Here is a 22396-nt window from a genome sequence, read left to right as displayed (position 1 = left end):
TTTTTTGTGATTGTAATCCCTAGGTGATTAGTTGGACTGACCACTTTCAAATTTTTGTGATATAACATGTAACCAAAATGTAATGGATGTTTTTTAGCACTTATGTGGATGACCACTCACTTTTCATTGCATCACTTTTTATTGCATCAACTACCACTTTTTGCACATACAGATATCTCATCTAAATTAGTTTGCAAGTAATTTTGATCTTCTGATAACTTTACTAAATGTTGAAGGACTGCATCATCTGCAAACAATCTGAAGGCTGCTCATATTGCCTCCTATATAATTTATACACATTAAAATCAGCAGAGTGCATATAACACTTCCTTGGGGAACCCCAGGTACTGTGATATCACTTTGGTTTCATAGAAGACTTCCCATCAATTACTATGAACTGTGAGCTTTCTGACAGGAAATTATGAACCTAGTTGCACAACTGAGGTTATACTCCATAGATTTGCTGTTTGATTATAAGCTGCGTGTGAGATATGGTGTCAAAAGCTTATGGAAATCTAAAAATGTGTAATCAGTTTCCTTTCTAAATATCACTCATTTGTGTTAATCAATAGCCAATTGTGTTTCACAATGCTAATATTTTCTGATTATGTGCTTTTTAAGTTTCAATACATCATGTTCTTTCAGGCATTTCATAATGTTTGAACACAGTGTATATTCCAAAATCCTACTGCAAATCAGTGTCAATGATATGGGTCTATAGTTCAGCAGATTTCCTTTCTTATGTGTAAGTGCAACCTAATCAGCTTTCCAGTCTTTACCTATGAGACCGAGCGAGGTGGCGCAGTGGTTAGACACTGGACTCGCATTCGGGAGGACGACGGTTCAATCCCGCATCTGGCCATCCTGCTTTAGATTTTCCGTGATTTCCCTAAATCGCTCCAGGCAAATGCCGGGATGGTTCCCTTCAAAGGGCACAGCTGACTTCCTTCCCTAATCCAATGAGACCGATGAACTTGCTGTCTCGTCTCCTTCCCCAAAAACAACCAACCAATGTTTACCTATGGGCCTTTTGTCAGTGAGTGGTTGCATGTTATTGCTAAAAAGTGTTCTATTTAATTGGCATACTGCAAAGGAACCTAAATGGGATGCAGTCTAAACTGGAAGACTTGCTTTATTATGTGAGTTAAGTTGATTCAACATACCGGTGAAGGAATCTGGAAAACCATGTTTAGTAATTCTACTTTAGGGATGCTATCATGAGTCATATTATCATCACTATCATGCTGTGAAGGAACTGATTATGGGTTGCTGCTGAAATACTTTACATACGATCAGAATCTTTTTCAGTTTTCTGCCAGATTTTCAGACTGAGTTTCATTGTGGAAACTATTAAAAGCAACCTACATTGAGGTCCACTCCAAGTTTCTGCTTCTGTAAATGATCACCAGTATTGGGGTTTTTGTGTTCTCCTAAATTTGACATGCTCTTGTTGTTGCTTCCATAGCAGTATTCTAACCTAGTTTGTGTATCATGGGTATATGTTCTGTCTCTTATTAGTTTACATGGTGTACAACTCTCAATTTCTGTCAACCTTATTTCTTGGAGTTTAAGCCATATCTGGTTGACACTTCCTTAGTTTGGGAGGAATGGAGACTTACTCTTTTTCTCAGATTTTTAAATGGAAATTTTTGGATTTATATTTGGTGGATTTGAATATTATGTTATTAAGTCTCACAACAACAACATTTCAGTCACTAAAATCTGTATCCCTCATGATATTCTCTACTTTCACTGGATTGTTTCTCTCTAAGAAGTGTAGGATGTTACCAGAACCATTTACACTTTGTGAGGGCTCTTAAATTAGTTTCGCAAAATAAATTCCAAAGAAAATATTTAGTACAATTTTGCACAATGTTTTATATATGGCATGGATCTCCCCTCAAAGATGGTGGCTGTCACGTGTGTACTTCTGCCCAGACATGAGTAGTATTTACATGGGTTCAGTCTTTTCTTATTTTGCCAAGGAATTGATTCCTGTAACATAAGCAACAACAGAGCTAAAACACAGCAATGAAGCAGTCAGGTCATCCAAACCATAGTGTATTTGCCATTCTGCTGTGTTGATGATATTACAACTTTGGTCCCTCTGCTGGGTTGGGCTATGTGGTAACTGCTCAGTTCCATGGGGACAGCAATTGTTTTCTCAGCAGGTTGCTGCTGATGTAAGTGCCTGACTAGCCTCAGTCTAGCTTGCTTCCATAAGGGTCTTTTATTAAACGTGACGACATTTTTATTTTATACAGCCATAACAAGTAAATTAGTTGTGGCAGAACATGCCTCCCTTCTTCAGAAGATCCAGTCCATCAAATTCAGGTCAAGACAGTTCTCCAAAGTCTCAACACATATCTTATAAGTTGACAGTTATTTGCAGTACATTCAGTTTTACCTTCAAATTAGTTCAGCTTAAATCATAAGGTTCACTGGCTGTTTCTTAATCCAAATGGTATTTTCTATAATTAGTCTATTGGACTTTTTTTACCTCTACGTATGAACACAATCTAGTTCAATAACATTACTAATTTCTCTCTTCTTGACAAATTCCTCAGCAGTCATCTAACAGTAAATAGTCCCACCAGTGGTTTCACATGCTTGGCATTTTTCCTTGTTTATCAGGTGGCTTCTTATCTAATTCTTACATAACTAATCATAATTTGCTTCTGCTAACCCAGTGCTCTAGTAGTTGATATGCTGGGATTTCACAGGCATGGGTGGTGTTCCATTTGAGGTAGACACAGGTATACAAATCAGAATCACAATGGTATAATTAACAGACACTGAAGGCCGTAACATTATTCCACTGCATATCATGATACTGGTGTACATGCTGGAACATTTTCTCAGTGCCAATACAACCCTTTTGTGATGCTATAAGTTTATCCGATGAAAGTAACAGGTCTGGTTTTAGGGCATCCTTTAATAAGGTCAGGTTCTGGGATGGCATTGTGTCTAATGATTTTTCTTACCAATACAATGAGGCCTGTGATAGGTTCATTATGATTATTAAGTTGTACCACTATCTCCAGAGTGAACAGGGAGTAAATCCAGTGCATATCAAACCTTTGGAAGTATAGGAATGGCTTCAGAACATCATTTTTGCACCCCACTTCATTCAGTTTCCCAAGAATAACGATATCTCACATGAACACATGTCACTTTGGAGCATCCTGGTTGGACATATTGTAATTCACTCTCTTTGGCATAATTGGAACTCATTCATTGATATTAACATGTGGTTACCCTTCTTCTAGGATATTAGCAACACCTCCTGCATTTTCACATTACAGATTTAGCCATGGTTTCCCTTTTTACTGGGTAGCATGAATCATAAAACACTGATAATCTGCATCAACACTTGTTATGGAGAAATGTACAAATATATGAAGCCTGGTTCTTTTGGTATTTATGTAAACAGTTGCCATATGATAAAAAAGTAACAATGTTTTTTGTCAGTTTTGCTATATGCAGTAGCTCTGTTGTTAACTTTTGTAGCACTTTCCATAGGCCTGTTGAGAATTGCTGGGGAGTCACTTCTACTTTGAGTTGTTGGTTCCACAATGTGTCCACTACTTCTCCCCTGAAGAGCTGCAGTATCATCAGAATTATTATATTCATCCTGAATGTTCTTGGTGCTAATGCCACCTGGAGGAAAGGAAAATACATAATCTCCCTCTCCCTCTTGCAAGGCTAGATGTACATGGTTCATATCATACCAAGCACCATTCTACAATGGCATACTCCATTCATTTATAAACTAACTCTCTGCTGTCCCATTAATACAACAATGCAAAAATAAACTTCCTATAGAACAAATCTATTACAGTAAGACAGTGACATAAGCATCACAAACTTTACCATGACACTGTTCATGTATCCCACATAATTGTATATTTACTGATGTGATCTGAATGTGTAAGGTATTCCTAGTACATTCCACTCTGTAACTTCTCTTTCCTTAACAACTTTTGCTTTCATCACAGGCAACAACACTGCCACTTGTGGTAAGGTATCCAAAGTACTTTTAAAAGGCTTAAAACATCCTACATGAATAATGGAAGTTCGCATTGGTAATTGTAACTTCTTGTTCATTGGTGATGTCATTTCTATGGATTGGTACTGCCCTTGTTAGTACATAAAAAGTTTTTATGTTTTGTTCTTTGGTGTGCATGGCCTTACTAGTTTAATCCACTGACTGACTGTGTGTTCAGCATATATATGTGTGGTGTCTGTTCTTTCAAACATGTCCAAAAGAAAAGACACCATTTTGATCCAGCAGCTACTATGAATTAAGAAACAAAGGAATAACAGTCCACAAATGGACATTGATTTGAATCAATGGGGAAAGTTGAAAATTTGTTCTGGACTGGCATTTGAACCCATGTCTCTCACTTACTAGGCAGATGCTCCAACCATTGCGCCATCCAGACACAGTGGTCACACACAACTGCACTGACTGTCCTAGCACACCTCCAATCAGACCCAGATTCTCAACTTATCCACACATTGCTGATGAAATGCCCCTTGTCCGTTATCCCATTTCAACTAGCTTGGATGTCTCAGGTAATATTTGCAGCTGTACTTATTGATGGCTGAAGCTGGTAAGTCACACAGTACACAATGCCTTACATACTGGTCAATGTCCTGTCTCCCGATTCTCTGCTATTCTGCAATAAATCATTCTTTGCCCTCTGCAACCCGCTAACACATGGTCATGCACTTCCATCAATACTTCATCCTTCAGAGATGCAGATACCACAGTATTGCGAATACATAGAAAGAAGGATCCTTTATACTATGATTATATGCTAGCGGAACAAACACTGGTAGCAGTTACTTCTGTAAAATATCTGGGAGTATGCATGCAGAACGATTTGAAGTGGAATGATCATATAAAATTAATTGTTGGTAAGGCGGGTACCAGGCTGAGATTCATTGGGAGAGTCCTTAGACAATGTAGTCCATCAACAAAGGAGGTGGCTTACAAAACACTCATTTGACCTATACTTGAGTATTGCTCATCAGTGTGGGATCTGTACCAGATCGGGTTGACAGAGGAGATAGAGAAGATCCAAAGAAGAGCGGTGCGTTTTGTCACAGGGTTATTTGGTAACCGTGATAGTGTTACGGAGGTGTTTAGCAAACTAAAGTAGCAGACTCTGCAAGAGAGGCGCTCTGCATCACGGTGTAGCTTGCTGTCCAGGTTTCGAGAGGGTGCGTTTCTGGATGAGGTATCGAATATATTGCTTCCCCCTACTTATACCTCCCGAGGAGATCACGAATGTAAAATTAGAGAGATTCGAGCGGGCATGGAGGCTTTCCGAAAGTCGGTCTTCCCGCAAACTATACGTGACTGGAACAGAAAAGGGAGGTAATGACAGTGGAACGTAAAGTGCCCTCCGCCACACACCGTTGGGTGGCTTGCGGAGTATAAATGTAGAAGTAGATGTACATGGCCTGAATATCATAATCATACACAGTAGCCCATAATGCATAATGAACTATGATTGCATCCTGAATAAATGGCAGTCTGCATCAGTGGTCTGTGGCTTTTGCCAGTCTGCAAGGCTTCTGCCATGTCCTTGTATGACCCCAATCTTTCTGCTTAACTCACTGGAATTGCTATGTTTACTGCTAGGTTTGTATACTAGCTTGTAATCCAATTTGCTTAGTTTTAATGACCGACAAGTTAATCTGCATGAAGGATCTTTCAGCTCTAATAACCAGTTTAATGCCACATAGTTCATTATATTTTGCAGTTTCCTACCATAGAGGTAACACCAAAAATACCATATATGACACTCAACATCTCCTTCTCCATGGTTGAGTAATTTTGTTCAGCTTTGTCTAACTGCTCTGATGCAAATGCTACTTTGTGTTCCTTGTCATTGAGCTCCTGATTTAAAATGCATTCTAACACTTGGCTGATTGCATCACAGGATGGGATAAGCTGTTTCTCGTAATTGGAAATATTAAAATCAGGATAGTTGTTAGTGCGTCTTTCACTTTCTTGAATGCAGTTTGACAGTCGGTCATCCACTGGAATTTTACATCCTTTTTTAACAAATGCATTAATGGTCTAATGATTTCAGCAGTCCCTCTGACAAATTTTCTGTAATAATTACATAGACCTAAAAATGATCAGAGTTATTTCACAGTTTGCAGTGATAAAAAATCATAGACAGCACATATCAATCTTGGGTTAATTTTCATGCCATCTTGGCTAATCACAGGACCAAAATAGTTCATTTCCATTGATGTAAAGTGATATTTTTCAATACTCAACAGTAAGTGAGCCAAACACAACTTGTTAAACTACTCTTCTAAGAGTTGTGCATTGAGTACCACACTAATACAGTTTTAATCCTCATAGTACTCCATCTAATAACTTTTGAAATGTTCCTGATGCATTCTCAAGCTCAAATGGCATCCATCAATACTGGTAGTGTCCCAAGGAATGGTGAATGTGGTCTTTGGCCCATCTTCTGGAACCAATTCCAGCTGGTAACTAATAACTTTAAATCCATTGTGGAGAAGTATTTACATTGACCCAGGATGTCCTCCAACATGACCATTATATCTGGAATAGGATTTGCACCTGTCACTGTTCTTCCATTCAGTTATTGATAATCAAAACAGAACTTGTATTTCGTCATCCCATCTGATGATTTTTTCAGCATGATGACAGCAGCTACTCCAATGGATTATCCCTCTCCTCTGTAATGACATCATCCAACTGCCAATTGATAAATTCCTTCATTATGAGTTGCAAGTGCTGGGATTTCCTATATGGTTTCTTATAGACTGGAGGATTAACCCCAATCAGGATTTTGTGCTGCATCATGGGTGTTGCTGGAAAGGTCCTCTAGGATTAAACAAATCCATAAGTTGTATCAACAGTCTCTCCATAGCTGTCCCATCTTTCACTTTTAAATACTGTACTTTTACATTTAACGCAGAGCCATTGACAGTTTGCTTGTGGCAAAGGTCTCCTCTGAACCTCTCCAAATTGACCTTGTCTAGAATGTCCAAATTAACAATCAATAATTCTTTTGGCAGATCCACTTTATCTGTGGCAAAATTATCAACACTTAGTAGAATCATGTAATCTGCATTTACTTCCTGTACATGTGCCATGCTCTTGCATACAAAACAATGTAAAAATCCAAATCCTCATTGTGTTTTAACAGCTCTGAAATACACAAAATGCCATTCAGTAGGTCAGTACCCTACAGTCAACGGGAGTATTTTCCTTATACCTTCCAAAACTTCATCTTGCAAGTTGAGCTTTAATGGTCACAAACACTATTTATTTGGCTCCAACTTCATGATCAGTGAACCTTGTGAGAATTTATCATTTGCAGTGGTCATCCCCAGCTGGAACAATATCCCACTGAGTTTGACAGTGTGCTGCAAAAGATCAGTTTTTGCATGTTGCTTATTCAGGAAGTCCAGCCCTAGAATTGGGTATTACCCCTCACCAAAATGAGGAAATATTTCCATACTTTCCTGAAAATTCATTCTCCATTCCAGAAATTGAGCAACACTGATTCCACTGATGCCACATCATTGTCCTCTACTCCACACAATGTGTATTGTGGAGAATTCAGTCTCTTTCTGCCTGAAAGTTAAAGACTAGTTACTGACACGAGCCTTTCTGTCCACACTAACTATTTATGTTCCATTCTGTTTACCATGCCCACCAAACAACACTTCATCTTTGCATACACCTTTGTAGCATTATGATTTACAGGGAATGCCACTCAGTGGCTGAAGAATTCCAATTTATGTTTAACGAACTCATACCATGATATCAATCACTTTGCTTTTTACCCTGCACTCCTATGCACAGTGTCACAGTGTCCTACCACCCTACACTTGTAGCATTGCTATTGGCAGCATTGTTTGTAAATGTGGATCACATATCTGCACCTATTTCTGAGCAAGAAACATTCCAGTTACTTGTACCAAAATTGCAATATCTACTTCCTCCAGTCATATAGCAACCTTAATGGCAGTAGCCAAATCCTTCAGATCCTCTATGTGTACTCTCCTCAACATATTAGGTGGAAGTCCTCCAGAAAAACTTCTAATACTCTATGCTCTGCTTCCTGGAGGATAATTTTGCCCACCACATCTTTCTGCATGGTCTCATAATCTTACACATTTATCTTCTTAATTCTGCCTGAGAACATTCCCACCAATGTGTTCCATTTCTGAGAAATTCCATTGAGCTGCTCCCTAAAACATCTTGCACTGTGCACCTTGCACTAACACTGAATGAGCTCAATTTTGAGTTGGTAAAATGTATTTGCCTTATTCAACCCTCCATAAAAAATTACAAGTCTTTGCTCACAATTTCACGACGTATAAACATACTTTGACCATGCAGTTTCCCAGCCTTGTGGCAGTTCCCAGATTGCTGATAAATGCCAACACATCCTGTCATTTTACCTTAAAAACCAGACTACCTGCAGTCAAATCCACAGATGGAGCAGGTACACAGAACGGAGCTTTTGCCTCTACTGTCACAACTAATTCATCATGTCACTGTGTGTTGCCCTGTGTTAAAGTATCAACTTGCCTTTCCAAAGCAGCATTTCTGACCTTCAGCTCAGCTACCTGTTTCACCAAAGGTCAGTCATTTCCTAAGTCATCACCACTTGCATTTGTGACCTTGGCATTTTCGCAAACTCTATCTACCAGAAATACAACACCCTTCAGTTATACCAAAAATTAACAAAACAAGGACCACTAGACTCAGGTATAAGAATCAGAAATGGTATTCATCCTTACAATGGATCATTGCCCATATAGATTCCAAACACTGATGTGCCTCATATCCATAATGTTGACAAGTACTACACGTAATTGGCACTGAATGCATAAAAGCAGGGATGTTGAACACATACAGAGATGGTTTGTTTCACTCTTGGGAGTGTGTCACTGAAATATTGAAAGAACTGAACTAACAGACTCTTAAAGGTAGCTGGAAATTTTTCCAAGAAAGTCTATTGACAAAATTTTGAGAAGCAGCTTTAAATGATGACTCTAGGAATATACTACAGCTCCATACATATCGCTCCCATAGGGATTGTGAGGATATTATTAGATTAATTACAGCATGCATAGAGGCATTTAAACAAAAATGTTTGCCACATTCCATATGAGAATGGAACGAGAAAAACCCTAATGACTGGTACAGTGGGATATACCCTCTGCCAAGTATTTCACAATGGTTTGCAGAGTTGCAGTTTGTGCCCCTACAGATTACAATATTGGCGTCTCACTGGCTCTTTGGTTTCCCTTAAACTGCAGCAAATCTGCAGGTCCCACAGCTTTCACAAATTGTACCTTCATGTTTCTATATGCACATCAATTCTGTCTGCCATGGCCACATGCAAAACAAAACAAAACAAAAGGCCAAAAAACTAAAAAGCTCACTAGCCAACTTGTGCCACTGAAACACACATTGTGACTGTAGACATGGCCCTGGATCCAGCTGCTGATGCCAGTCACCGTTTCTGACACCAAATATAAAGGCTTCTGACCTCTATGGTGAGTGGTAGAACTGGTTTGTCAGAGGTCAGGAAGCCAGTAACTCACCACCCTGGGAAGTGTAATGGTGGAGTCGCAAGTGGATGCTTGGTTGTCCATTGATGTTTGGTCACAAAAAACAGTATTGTTAAAAGATTCATTTATTGCTCAGCAAAATCACCCTGAAGTTGTTAACTGTAAATGGTTGTATGGAAGGTGCTGCAGTCAGCAAGCGACTTATTGTTACTGACCATCTGCAGCATCACTCAGCTGGTAAAATGATGATGGCAGTGACTGGGCAAAGATGTTGATTCCAGCGGTGGTCACAGTCCAAGATAGCAGCTACACAGAGAAGAGGAAGCACTGCAGTTCATGCCTGAAACCTGTTTGGCAGACAAACTAGGGATGCCTTCTGGTCAGTCTCCTGGAAAGTCTTTCAATGGCTGTCACACCTTGAAACAACCACCCACTCAACCATAGGTTAGGGGTCAACCTCACCACAACAGAGGACAAATCAATTGACAAATGAGATGTTCTGAATTTTGTTTGGATCCCCACATATGACTCCTCACAGTGATGATCATGCCCCCAACCATGTGGTCAAAGCCAGCACTATCTGGAGTTGTGAGTGAAGGGGCTCCAGCTCAGTCCCTATCCATACTAATGGCAATTGAATCTACACTTCACAAACACACAAGAAATTAAATAAACTGTAAAATCACATAGGCAAAGCTAAACAAAGTATTCACTTCTACTTAGAAGTTCATTGTGGGATTCACTTTGAAGATGATGAGCACGTGAAAATATCCATGCATCAATGACTTCAGAAGCAGGATCAAGTATTTTAGGACACTGGAATACATCCCTTGTTAAAATATGGACCAAAACTGTGAAACTGGGTGGAGATTATGTTGGAAAGTCATAAATCAATCTTTTTTTTTTTTTTTTTTTTTTTTTTTTTTTTTAAGCAAGTTAGTTTTATTCAGGATTCCAATGCACCACATTATTCCCCACTATTTTGCCTATAAATCTCTATTTTTCAACACAACCTCCATTCAGTGAGGTGGCCTTATTCCAACTTACTGGGAGGGCCTGTATGCCCACATGGTACCACTCTACTGGTCGATGTTGGAGACAATGTCTTGCTGCATCAATAACCTCCCTAACACTCATGTACTGCTTTCCAAAGAGTGCATCCTGCATTGCGCCATATAAATGGAAGTAAGGAAGTATGAGATCTGGGCTGTTGGGTGGATGAGAAAGTACAGTCCCCTGAAGTTTTGTGAGTTCCTTTTGGATGGATAGACTTGTGTGAGGCTTTGTGTTGTCATAGAGGAGGATAAGTTCAAGGATAAGTTCATTAGTAATTTTGTGGTGAGGCACACAATGAAGTTGTTTATCAATTTCCTTATGGCAGCACAACACACTTCAGAATTGATTGTAGTACCATGAAGGAGACATCAGACAGAATAATGTCTGCAGAGTTCCAGAAGAATATCATTGCAACTTCACCAGATGAGGGTGCATCTTCGAACATTTTGTTCAGAGGAGAGGTGGTATGGCCACTCTATGGATTGCCATTTTGTTTCTGGCTTTGAGTTATGAACCCATGTTTCATCACCTGTGGCAATGCTCAAAAAAGAATTTTCATGATCAGCCTTGTAACATACAAACAACTCCACATGGATGGTCCTCTGTTGCTCTTTATAGTCTTCTGTTAGGTGGTGAGGAATCCAGAGGGCACACACCTTCACGTACCCCAAAAGGTGGATGAGTGTGTCAGCACTACAACCAGAGACATCCAGTTGTGTAATGAGGTATTTGATTGTGATCTGTCAATCACTTTGAATGAGAGTATCTGCATGTTCCAACACTGCAAGAATCACAGCTGTGTGCAGCTGTCCAGAACACTGGAGATTGGACAGGTTTGCACAACCTAATTATGATGATGACTTACACTTTACCCAATGACTTACTGTGCTTTCTGTTCACTGCCACGTCTCTGTAGACATTCTGCAGGTGCCTATGAATATCTGCAATGCTCAGGGTTTCTGCCAAAAGAAATCAGTGACAGTTCTGTGCTTGGAATGCGCTTGTGGTACAGACAACACTTTTAAGGCTACATGTAGTGCCACCACCTATTGGAACATCATGAAACTATAGCAGTGGAAGCAGGAATATTCCATAATGTCCCACAACATATTCTGCATTTTTTTCAATTGAAACTGACCAAGAAAAAAATGTGTTGCATTACGTATTCAGTGTCCCTCAGAGCTGCATTTTAAATTCTTTACAAATTAAAGAACATAGGAGGCATTACTTTCTGACTGACCCTTCTACTTCTATTAGCTAAAACTTTACACCTGAAAGTCAAGTTTCCTAAAAAAGCTGATTCTGTCACTTATTATCAAGTGGAAATATTCAGACTTATCTAATTTTGTAAATTATATTTGTAACCATGTCTCTTATTACTTTATTAAAGACAGAGAGGCAGAAGTCAAGATAGGGTGCCGTACTCTGCAACAAACTACCTCAACTGATTAAAAATAATGGTAATGCCTTAAGGAGGAAAGCAGAGGAAATCATAATTCACATACTTTTCATTCTGTTGATGAGTACCTGAAAGCAAACTTATGTTACGTATATGATCTTATCGAACATAATTTAAATCTTAAGAAAATCACAGGGAGTGAACAAAAATAAGGAAATACCAAAAACACAATGCAGTACCATGCCTAATATGGTGCAGGAAACTTGTGGGCATTCAAAACAGTTTTCAGTCCTCTCAAAACAAATAAACATGGGTCCTGTATGATTTTCAAGGGAAACATATACCCCTATTCTACAAAATAGTGACAATTTCAGGTAATGATGATGGAGGTGGATAGCAATTATGCACCCTTCTCTCCAAAGCAGACCATTAAGGCTCAATAATATTTATATCTGGTGACTATTGGTGGCCAGGGGAGATGCAACAATTTATCCTCATGCTCACAAAGCCTGTTCTGGACAATGCAAACTGCGTTAACAGGGACATTGTTGTCTTGAAACACAGTATCATGATTGAGGAACAAATGTTGTATCATGGGATGTACCTGTTCAGCCAAAATGGTCACATAATCCTTGTAGAGTAACCACAGGGCCCATGGAATAGTGTGATATGGTTGCCCAAATCGTCACTGAACCCCTACCGTGTTTAACTTTTGGACCATAAACTTGGCCAGAAGCTGGAAACAGTATGAAACAAAATTCGTCCAACCAAATGATTTCCTTTCATTGATCTTTAGTCCAGGTTTTATGGATTTGGCACTATGTTTTCTGATTATGGGCATTAGCATCACTGATGAGTGGTTTTTGAACTCAAGTTCACCCTGCAATTCTCTTCTTATGGAGCTCCCTTCAAGTTGTTTTGGTGCTGATAGGCTTCATGAGTGCAACACTCAGCTCTCAACCAACACGCACTCTCATCAATGGTGTGAATTTTCCTGTTTTCCATGTATGTGGTATAAATTTTGATATGATGCCTCTTGAAACCCCAAATACTTCAGCTATGTTGCACTCACAACTACACAAAACACTATTCTGATCACAACTGACACTTGAGGACACTGTACAGGAGCCATTCATGGTCAAATGCAATGGTGCAACCTGCTCACTTGGCAGCACCTGCATTTATGTTCATGCATGCATTTCTTGCAGCATCTCCATATTTTTGTCCAACTCCTGCATGTCCTAATATATCACATATACAGCAGTCAACTGTGCATATAATTTCTTTTAATTTGTGAACCTTGCTGTAAGCATAATATTCTAGTTACCCTATATCTTCAGTTGCTGTTTTGCTATAATATTGTAGACCAAATAGAGAAGTGTCATAACCTGTGAATATATTAGTATATAATGCTTATATTTTTATGTATTAACATATTCACTGTATTTTCTCATTTCCTTATGTCATACCTGCTATCAGTATGTGTGCTGAATTTTTATGTTTATTTTCATTTACTAGCTTCATAGGATAAATGACACTTCATTGGTGCAAATACTAAACACTTTTGTTGCTGTAAGCACTGTATCATTATGAAAAAAATTTACTCTGCATGGAAACATAATACAGCACTTCTGGGCTCCAATAAGTAAAATCAAGTAAATGAGATGTAAGTAAGGCAGTCATACTTTCACCTGCTAAAAATGAATCATTCATGTTATATAAAACAAAACAAAAAATTGTAAAATGAAAAGCAACGTGCAAAAACAAAGGAGCAATATTTACACAGTTGGATGATATACATAGTAATGAGATTTTCTCATGATTTTTGCCCTCTGTAAACAGAAATCTTGCTTTCTTGTTGAACAACTACTTATTGTGTCTAACATCAGAAAAATATGTTTACTATTAATTATTGTTGTATTATAGGCAAATTCCTGTGTGGGGACTTGAAACAGTATGGAGAGATGGCCAAGTAGTGGGTTACCTTAGGAGAGGAGACTATGGATATGCTCTAGGAGCAAGTATTGGACAAGGGTATGTGATTTATTCCATATTGCAAACCTGTAAGAGCAGTGCTGTTTTTACTCCTGTTTGTTTGTTTGTGTGTGTGTGTGTGTGTGTGTGTGTGTGTGTGTGTGTGTGTGTGTACACAAACACACACACACACACACACACACACACACACACACACATACATTTAGATATAAGAACTGTTGTGGTAATCTTGTGTTGAAAGCAGTAAACCCACAACTGTGTACATAATTTATGTTAAACGCTATTCATATGACAAACAATATGGGACAGTGATAAGACACTGGACTCACATTTAGCAGAATGGTGGTTCAGTTCCCCAGCTGCCCACTGAGATTTAGGTCTTCTGTGGTTTCTCTAAATTGGGTAATTCAAGTGTTGGGATGTTTCCTACAGAAATTACGTGGCCAGTTTCCTTCACTGCACTTCTTTAACATGAGCGTGTCCTCTCACTCTGATGACCTCATTGTTGATGAGATATTAAACTCTGATCTTCCTCCCTTCAGTTTTTTTACAGCACACATATGAAGTTCTCAAAATATGTAGTAAAACTGAGAGAGAATAACATTAATATTTTTGCATCTAGAAATTAATATTCAAAAGAAGACTGACGTGAAGTGCAATGAATATGGAAACATCTACAATTAATGTGGTTAAGAGAAAAGGCGTGATTTGGAAATGTAAATCACATACACAAACAACAGTGCATTTTCCATGAGGACGCAGGACAGCAGTATATAAAACTAAAAGTCAAACTTCATATCATTATTATCCTTTTAGTACATTAGCCTGTCAATTACTTCCACAAACTCTGTCAAAGTCTTCCCCTGGATCTATGCTGGCCATGTTTTGAGTCCTTGTCATTCCTTACTGATTTAAGTTTCCAAAGGTTTATTTAAATCATTTCAGTGAATGCATCAATAACACTGTTCGACATGGGTTCTATTTCTGATATTAAAGTATGTGCTTCTAGACCATTTTACCATGGGAAATTTAAATATGTAAACAAAATATCGGGTATGTTGCTGCATCCACTAGTGATAGAACGTGATAATTTTTTGTGCAACAGCAGGTGGGAAGAATCAGACATCATTAGGTTATCCCCCGCCACACCTATGTCATTAAGACCACCTGAAACATCTCATTAACTCGAACGGTGACAGCCGGTCGCTGCCTCGGCAGTAAAGCTTCAAGCCTCCCAGGGGCAGGTGCATCGAGTTTACAACAGTGGTGTTAGCCGCAACTTGTGTCAGTCTTAACGAGTGGGTTTTTTTTGGCTGACAAGTAACTGTCTGTCATATATCCGAGCACGGTTGAATTTTTTAGTTCCTATGTGTAAACTGATTGAGCCTGGTGCTGAAGTTAAAATGACTGCTTGTTTTTACACATCAGCATTCCTCTAGTTCCCTACTATTAATTTAATACAGGTGTATTACCAAAGTGGTATTTTTAAATGTGCAGAAATGCCACGTCGTCGTGGATGTCGATATAAGCCGGACAACTTCTGCTACATCTGTGGGAAGTTCACTTTTGCCAGAAATAGGAAGAAAATTTCTTCAGTCATAAAGAAAGCATACAAACATTACTTTGGAGTAGAGGTAGGAGACCAAGATAAAGAATGGGCACCACATTTCTGTTGTGCTACACGTTACTGCAAACCAATTCAGTGGTGGAAAGAATGTGGCATTGTTTGCTGTTCCCATGGTGTGGAGGGAGCCTAAGGACCATGTTACTGATTGTTATTACTGTCTAACAAAAATTCAGGGTTTTACAAACAAAAAGTCGAAGAGGCACATTGTTTACCCAGATCTGCCTTCAGCGAGAGTGCCAGTGCAGCATTCTGACAACCTTCCAGTACCTTCAAGAGCTTGAGGTCAAATTCCGAGTGCCAGTGAAATAAGTAGTACTGAATAAATCACAGATGATGATTCTTTATACCACTACACAAGTGAGTCATCACCACATTTGTTAAAACAGGCAGATTTAAATGATTTAGTACGTGATCTAGGACTAAGTAAACAAAAGGCGCAGCTGCTTGGTTCAAGATTACAAGAGTATAATCTACTGCACCAAAGTACTAAAATCAGTGTTCAGGCACAGAGAACATGCCTTTATTTCTTATTTTTCAACTGACGAAGCACTGACATTTTGCAATGACGTTTCTGGCCTGATGAAAGTGCTGAACTTCACTTATATTTCACAGGAGTGGAGACTTTTCATAGATGCATCGAAAACAAGTCTGAAGGGTGTTTTGCTCCATAACGGAAATAAAATACCCTCTGTTCCAGTAGCTTACGCTAGTTTGACAAAAGAGAATTACGAATTCGTACAAAGGATGCTAAATTCATTAAAATACAATGAACACAAATGGAAAATATGAGCAGATTTCAAGGTAATTGCTATGGTACTGGGAAAGCAAAAAGGCTACACAAAGTATGCCTGTTTTCTTTGCGAGTGGGATAGTCGAGACCGAAATTCTCGCTATGTGAAAAAGAAATGACCTAGGCAAAGATGGAAAGTTGGCGAAAACAATGTACAACATGAAAGTTTAGTAGCCCCTGAATATATACTACTTCCACTGCTTCACATCAAACTTGGCCTGATGAAACAATTCGTGAAGGCCATGGATCCAACAGGATGTGGGTTTGCATATCTAGCTACCAAATTCCCCTGTCTTTCAGTTGCAAAAATAAAGGAAGGTGTATTTGTGGGCCCACAAATCAGGGAGCTGCAGAAAGATGCAAATTTTGAAGCATGTTTAACTGATAAAGAAAAAACCGCATGGGACTGTTTCAAGATGGTGTCGGAAAACTTACTCGGAAGAAGAAGAGCTACTAACTACAAAGCAATGGTGAAGGATATGATCAAAGAATATCAGGATTTGGGGTGCAATATGTCTTTGAAGGTACATATGATGGATTCTCATCTGGACTACTTCACAGAGAGTTGTAGTGACGTATCGGATGAACATGGGGAAAGATTCCATAAAGACATTTCTACCATAGAAAGGCGCTATGAAGGGAAGTGGGTACCTTCTATGTTAGCAGATTATTGCTGGAATATCATTCGAGAGAAGAAAGATTCACAATACAAGAGAAAAAAGTGATGTGCATTACAATGCAGTGGCTCATTGTTTGTCAATTTTCTGTAATTTCTCATGTCAAATAAATGCTTCAAAGCGTATACACAAAGGTTACTGTGTTATATGTTAGATCCCACCCTCCATTAATGTGATGAACTTATAACACCATAAAGATGTGCATTTGTTTGTCGAATTTCACCTCACGTTTTCTGCACTATATCAGAAACTGAAAAGAGAAATAAAATTGCGATTACTCATAAACTATCCCTGACAGAAAAAAACCAAAAACAGTTTTCAATTCAGCACTCAAAATACAACTAGGATCACAATATTTTTTATCAGAAATAGAAAAACAGGTTTTTTTTGTAGAACAGTGATAATTCCTTTGAAATGACTGTAGCTATTTTTATGCTTCATTCTTGTCTACTCTGTCAGTCTTATACATTCTGGTGTTGATGCTGATAAGACATTAAATTCTAATTGTCCATTCCAAGGTATCAATGGACAGCAGCATGTAGTCAGGACACTAATCTGCTCACCAATGACACTGGCTTTTGAAACTGGAGTAACTAACTGATTACCCCCTTCAGACTAAGTCCACACCCTAGTGAAAAACTCATGATCACACCAAGAATCAAACATGTGGCAGCCATTCTTACCTCTAACCCATGAGCTGCATGAGGTAGCTGTGCAGTCTGAGGCGTGTTGTCATGGTTCATGCAGCTCCCCCCTTCGGAGGTTCGAGTCCTCCCTTGGGCATGGGTGAGTGTGTGTTGTCTTAGCATAAGTTAGTTTAAGTTAGATTAAGTAGTGCATAAGCCTAGGTACTGATGACCTCAGCAGTTTAGTCTCATATTCCTTACCACAAATTTACAATTTTCTAACCTATGCAGTCAGGGCAAAGACAAATAGAAATAGTTTTTTTTAAGAAAGATTTGATTCCCTGTGCAATGCCTCTATATGTAAGGCAACTCACATCATGAGCACTAAATTGTTATTACAGAGAAAAAGAGTTAAATGCAGATAATACTTTAAACAGAAACATTCTTGTTCTATAGCTGAATCAGAGGATTAGATGAGAGCACTAAAAGAGATCATAGTTAGACAGCTATGAACCACTGCCCAAGTTTCATTCTACAGGTATTACCATTAGGAAGTATGCTCTCATTAAATCTTTCCTTGATATTGTATACTCTGGAGCTATTTATCATTCAGAAAGTATTTAAAATGAAATTCCTGTAATGACAAATGATGCATATATTCTGTTTTGTTACATACTAAACCTATGCATATTCCAGAATGCATCAAGTGATGCTTATATTCTGTTTAGTTACATACTAAACCTATGCATATTTCAGAGGAAAAACACATTTTAAGGGTTCTCAGCTTTTAACTTCCACTCTCCATCTGCAGAGTCTGAAGATAGAGCTTTTGCTCTGAAACATTTGTAGCTTAAATAAAAAGCAAAACACTGAAATATGACCATCTTTTATTTCTAACATATACAGGGTTATAATTATTGAACTATATAAAAAAAAGTAAATTAGTTAGAAACTACAGCGTGCACACACTTTATTCAACATGAAAACATCACTACAGATGTTCAGATTTAGGTTATGACATGTTTGATATGCCTGCCATCATTGGCAATGACATGGTGCAGACGAATAGCAAAATTCTGCATGTCCCACTGAAGTGTCTGAACATCTGTGCTGTCCATGACCTCCTGAATGGCAGTTTTCAGCTCAGAAATGGTTTTGGTGTTATTGCTGTACACCTTGTCTTTAATAAAGCCCCACAAAAGGAGTCACATGTTTTCAGATCTGGAGAATATGGCGGCCAACTGAGGCCCCTGCCAGTGGCTTCTGGGTACCCCAGAGACAGAATGCAGTCTTCAAAGTGCTCCTCCAGGACATCAAACACTCTCCTGCCTCCATCTTGCATGAACCACATCTTGTCGAAATAATCTTCTGAAAACTTTCACGCATCTTTCAGTAATCACCATGCCATCAAGGAATATCACACCGATTATTCCGTGACTCGACATTGCACACCACACAGTCACCTGCTGAGGGTGAAGAGACTTCTCAATCATGAAATGCTGATTCTCAGTCCCCCATATGCACCAGTTTTGCTTATTGAAGAACCCATCCAAATGAAAGTGGGCTTTGTTGCTAAACCAAACCATACAGTTCATTCTAATTCCCATCATGCCCCATGGCCAACCATGCAGTTTGAATGTCTTAATGCAAACTGTTCAGAAGTTATGATGATTTTATTTCATATAGTTCTCACCCTGTATGAATTCCACTATCTCTCTTAGGCAAGAAATGACAGAATGGTTTTGTTAACTATGAAAAAGCAGAATAATTAATTGGTTTTCAGTCCCATATGGTACAGGGGACAATATAATAGAGACACAACATAGTGTAGTGCTACAACAACAGTTTATTAGCACAAGTATGCACTGTAGCAAAACACATCCATGTTACAAGGAAGCATGGACCACACTGTCTCCTCATACAGCAGGACAAAGATTACACAGAGCACCCTCCTCCCATAGTGTGAAGCACTGGTATGAAGGAGTTGAGGTTCTCAGTGCACTGCATAGATTTCAAAATATTGCAGGTATGTGGATGGGCATAGCATGTGGCTGAAGTGGGATGCTAGAGAGTGATTGGTGTTCTGCACAATGTGTTGAGGTCAGGCTGTGATGAATCATTCTCAAAAGAAGTTGTTGCTGTTATGGCGAGTATTGAAATTAGAGGGATGGTAAACTTGAGGAAATAATTTAAGGATACACATGATGAGATTGTTGCTGAATCAACATCAGTAAATAAGTACACAGTACATAAGAACAAGTGAAGTGGCGATTGCAGATCCATTCTTGGTGTGGCATTTGGGGTGCATACCTTCCATGATGAGAAGGTTGTCTGTTAATTTAACACACAAACCAATGGTGTCAAGTGACTGTGACTGTGACTGTGAAGTCAGTGTCAGGCACAGTGTGCATGGTCACATTGTCAGAGTGTTGGTATGGGTCGATGTGTCAACACTGTATGGATTGCCCAAAAGCATCTACATTGGTTAACTTATACCTTGGTGGGTTTGCCATTGAGCAGCATTTTATAGGTGTATGCACTGTGTTTTAACATATTGTGTGGTCCCGTGTAAGGGGTATGCAGTGCAGGGCATATTGTATTGTTACAGGGCAAGATGTGTGTACAATCTGCAAGTGTTTTGTGGGTGAACATCTTGGGGATACTGTGATATTGTGGGGCCAAGATTTTGAGGTGAACAAAGTGTTCTTTACTCTTGTAATGAGAGTCACAGTTTCAGTGGTATCCATTGTTGTTACCAGAAAATGAAATCAGTAGGGAGGGCAAGTGGTTTGCCATATAAGAATTCAGTGAGGGGTGCCTTTAATTCAATCCAGTAACCTCCATGGCTCATTAAAGCAGCCTTTAGTGTGTGGTGCCACCATTCCACTATACCGTTGCTTTGCTGGTGGTACATAGTAGTTTGTTAGTGGTGGGTGGCACAGAGGGAGCACAGTGCAGAAAACAAAGTGGACTCAAACTGTCGACCCTCGTCAGTGGTAATAGATACAGGACATCCACAGTGACAGATCCAAATGCTGACCAAGGTCCTGGTGGAAATTCTGCTGACATGTTTGCGTAGTGGACTAGCTTCGCTCCAATGTGTGACTCAGTCATTGATGGATAGTAGGATAGCATCCAATAGTAACCTTTGGAATCATGAAAGTATTCTACTATGTCAGTGTGCCCTTTTGCTATTATCCAAGAAGTGTTGTGCATGTTGTCCTACTTTGCTTCCTCTGCTAAAGTGTACATGTTCATTTCCATCCTCTGCAGTCTTTTTTGACATATGGACACATCAAATGATCAGTTACTAGTTTTGTCATTGGTCAGATACCAGGGTGTGCTCAGTTGCACATATGATCAAAAATAAGTCTCCAAAATTGCTATGGTACTAGAGGATGAACTTGATTCTATGAGATATTGCATAATATCTGCCTTGTCGTGCCTGGAATGAAATGGCTTTCAATCTTGAGGTTCATTGCAGTGTCAATGAGTAGTTCTTCGATTTGTGGATCTTGTAGTTGTGTTTTTGAAAATTCCTCATAATTAATTGTGTGTAGATGGCGTTGATGCATCACAAACAATTGACAATGATATTGTCTGCACACTTAAGGTGATGTTTGTGCATCAAAAATTGAGCAATGTAATTGAGGTGTCAAAAGCATCTTGAAGATAAATCTTTTGATAGGTTATGAATGGAGAAGATCAGCCATCAGCATTGTTTTCAAAGTGGCAGATTGCCTCATAGACAGTGAAAAGTTCATACTCATAAGACAACCATCTGTGTTATGAGGCAGTGAGCTTCTAAGAACAGCATGTTGGGGGTTGTTGCATGACTGCCACCTCCTGTTGAAGGACAGTTCTAATTGCAAAGTCACTTGCATCCATGATTATTGATAATTGTGCAAGAGAGAGTGAGCGTGCCAGAGTTGTTGCCTGAGTAAGGCAGACATTTAGGTTTTTGAAGGATCTTTGCATGTTGGTAGTCCATTGCAGCTTCTGTTTGCCATTGGCATTTTTGCCTTTTAGTGGTTCCATTAGTGGGGTCCATAAGTTGGCTACTTGTGGCTAGTGGCACTGATAAAAAATTATTGTCCCTAGGAAACTGTGTAATTCATGGTAGTCTTGAGGGGGAGGTAGTTGACAGATTTTTTTATTTAACTAAGGCATCTGATTGTGTTGATCACAAAATATTGCTCCAGAAGTTGGACAATTATGGAATGTGGGGAGTAGCTCACTTTAGCAACAGACAGCAAAAGGTCATTGTTCACAATGTTGAGAATGGCTGTGATGTGGAGTCTGAGTGGGGTATAGTGAAGTGGGGGGTGCCCCAGAGATCAGTGTTGGGGGCACTCCTGTTCCTTATTTATATAAATGATATTCCCTCTAGTATTATGGGTAACTAAAAATATTTCTGTTTACTGATCACACTAATTTGGTAGTAAAGGATGCTGTGTACAACATTGGCTCAGTTTCAAATACTGCAGTTCATGACCTAAGTTCATGGCTTGTAGAAAATAAACTAATGCTAAATCACAGTAAGATTCAGTTTTTACATTTTCTAACACACAATTCAACAAAGCCTGACTTTTTAATTTCACAGAATGGGCATATGATTAGTGACACTGTTGTGGAAAG

General features: G+C 39.0%; 1 protein-coding gene across 2 annotated transcripts in view; it reads left to right on the top strand.

Annotated features, from left to right (window-relative positions):
- The window catches only part of LOC126248308 (sarcosine dehydrogenase, mitochondrial), a 245949-nt gene that overhangs the window by 213093 nt on the left and 10460 nt on the right, over positions 1-22396 (top strand). For both annotated transcript variants that reach the window (XM_049949180.1, XM_049949179.1), the window contains exon 16: positions 13970-14077. In XM_049949180.1, coding sequence (XP_049805137.1) covers positions 13970-14077 — 108 coding nt within the window. The remainder of the gene's footprint in view (positions 1-13969; positions 14078-22396) is intronic.

Source organism: Schistocerca nitens, chromosome 3, assembly GCF_023898315.1.
Source record: "Schistocerca nitens isolate TAMUIC-IGC-003100 chromosome 3, iqSchNite1.1, whole genome shotgun sequence".
Lineage (NCBI taxonomy): Eukaryota > Metazoa > Arthropoda > Insecta > Orthoptera > Acrididae > Schistocerca > Schistocerca nitens.
This window is presented reverse-complemented; position numbering and strand designations above follow the sequence as displayed.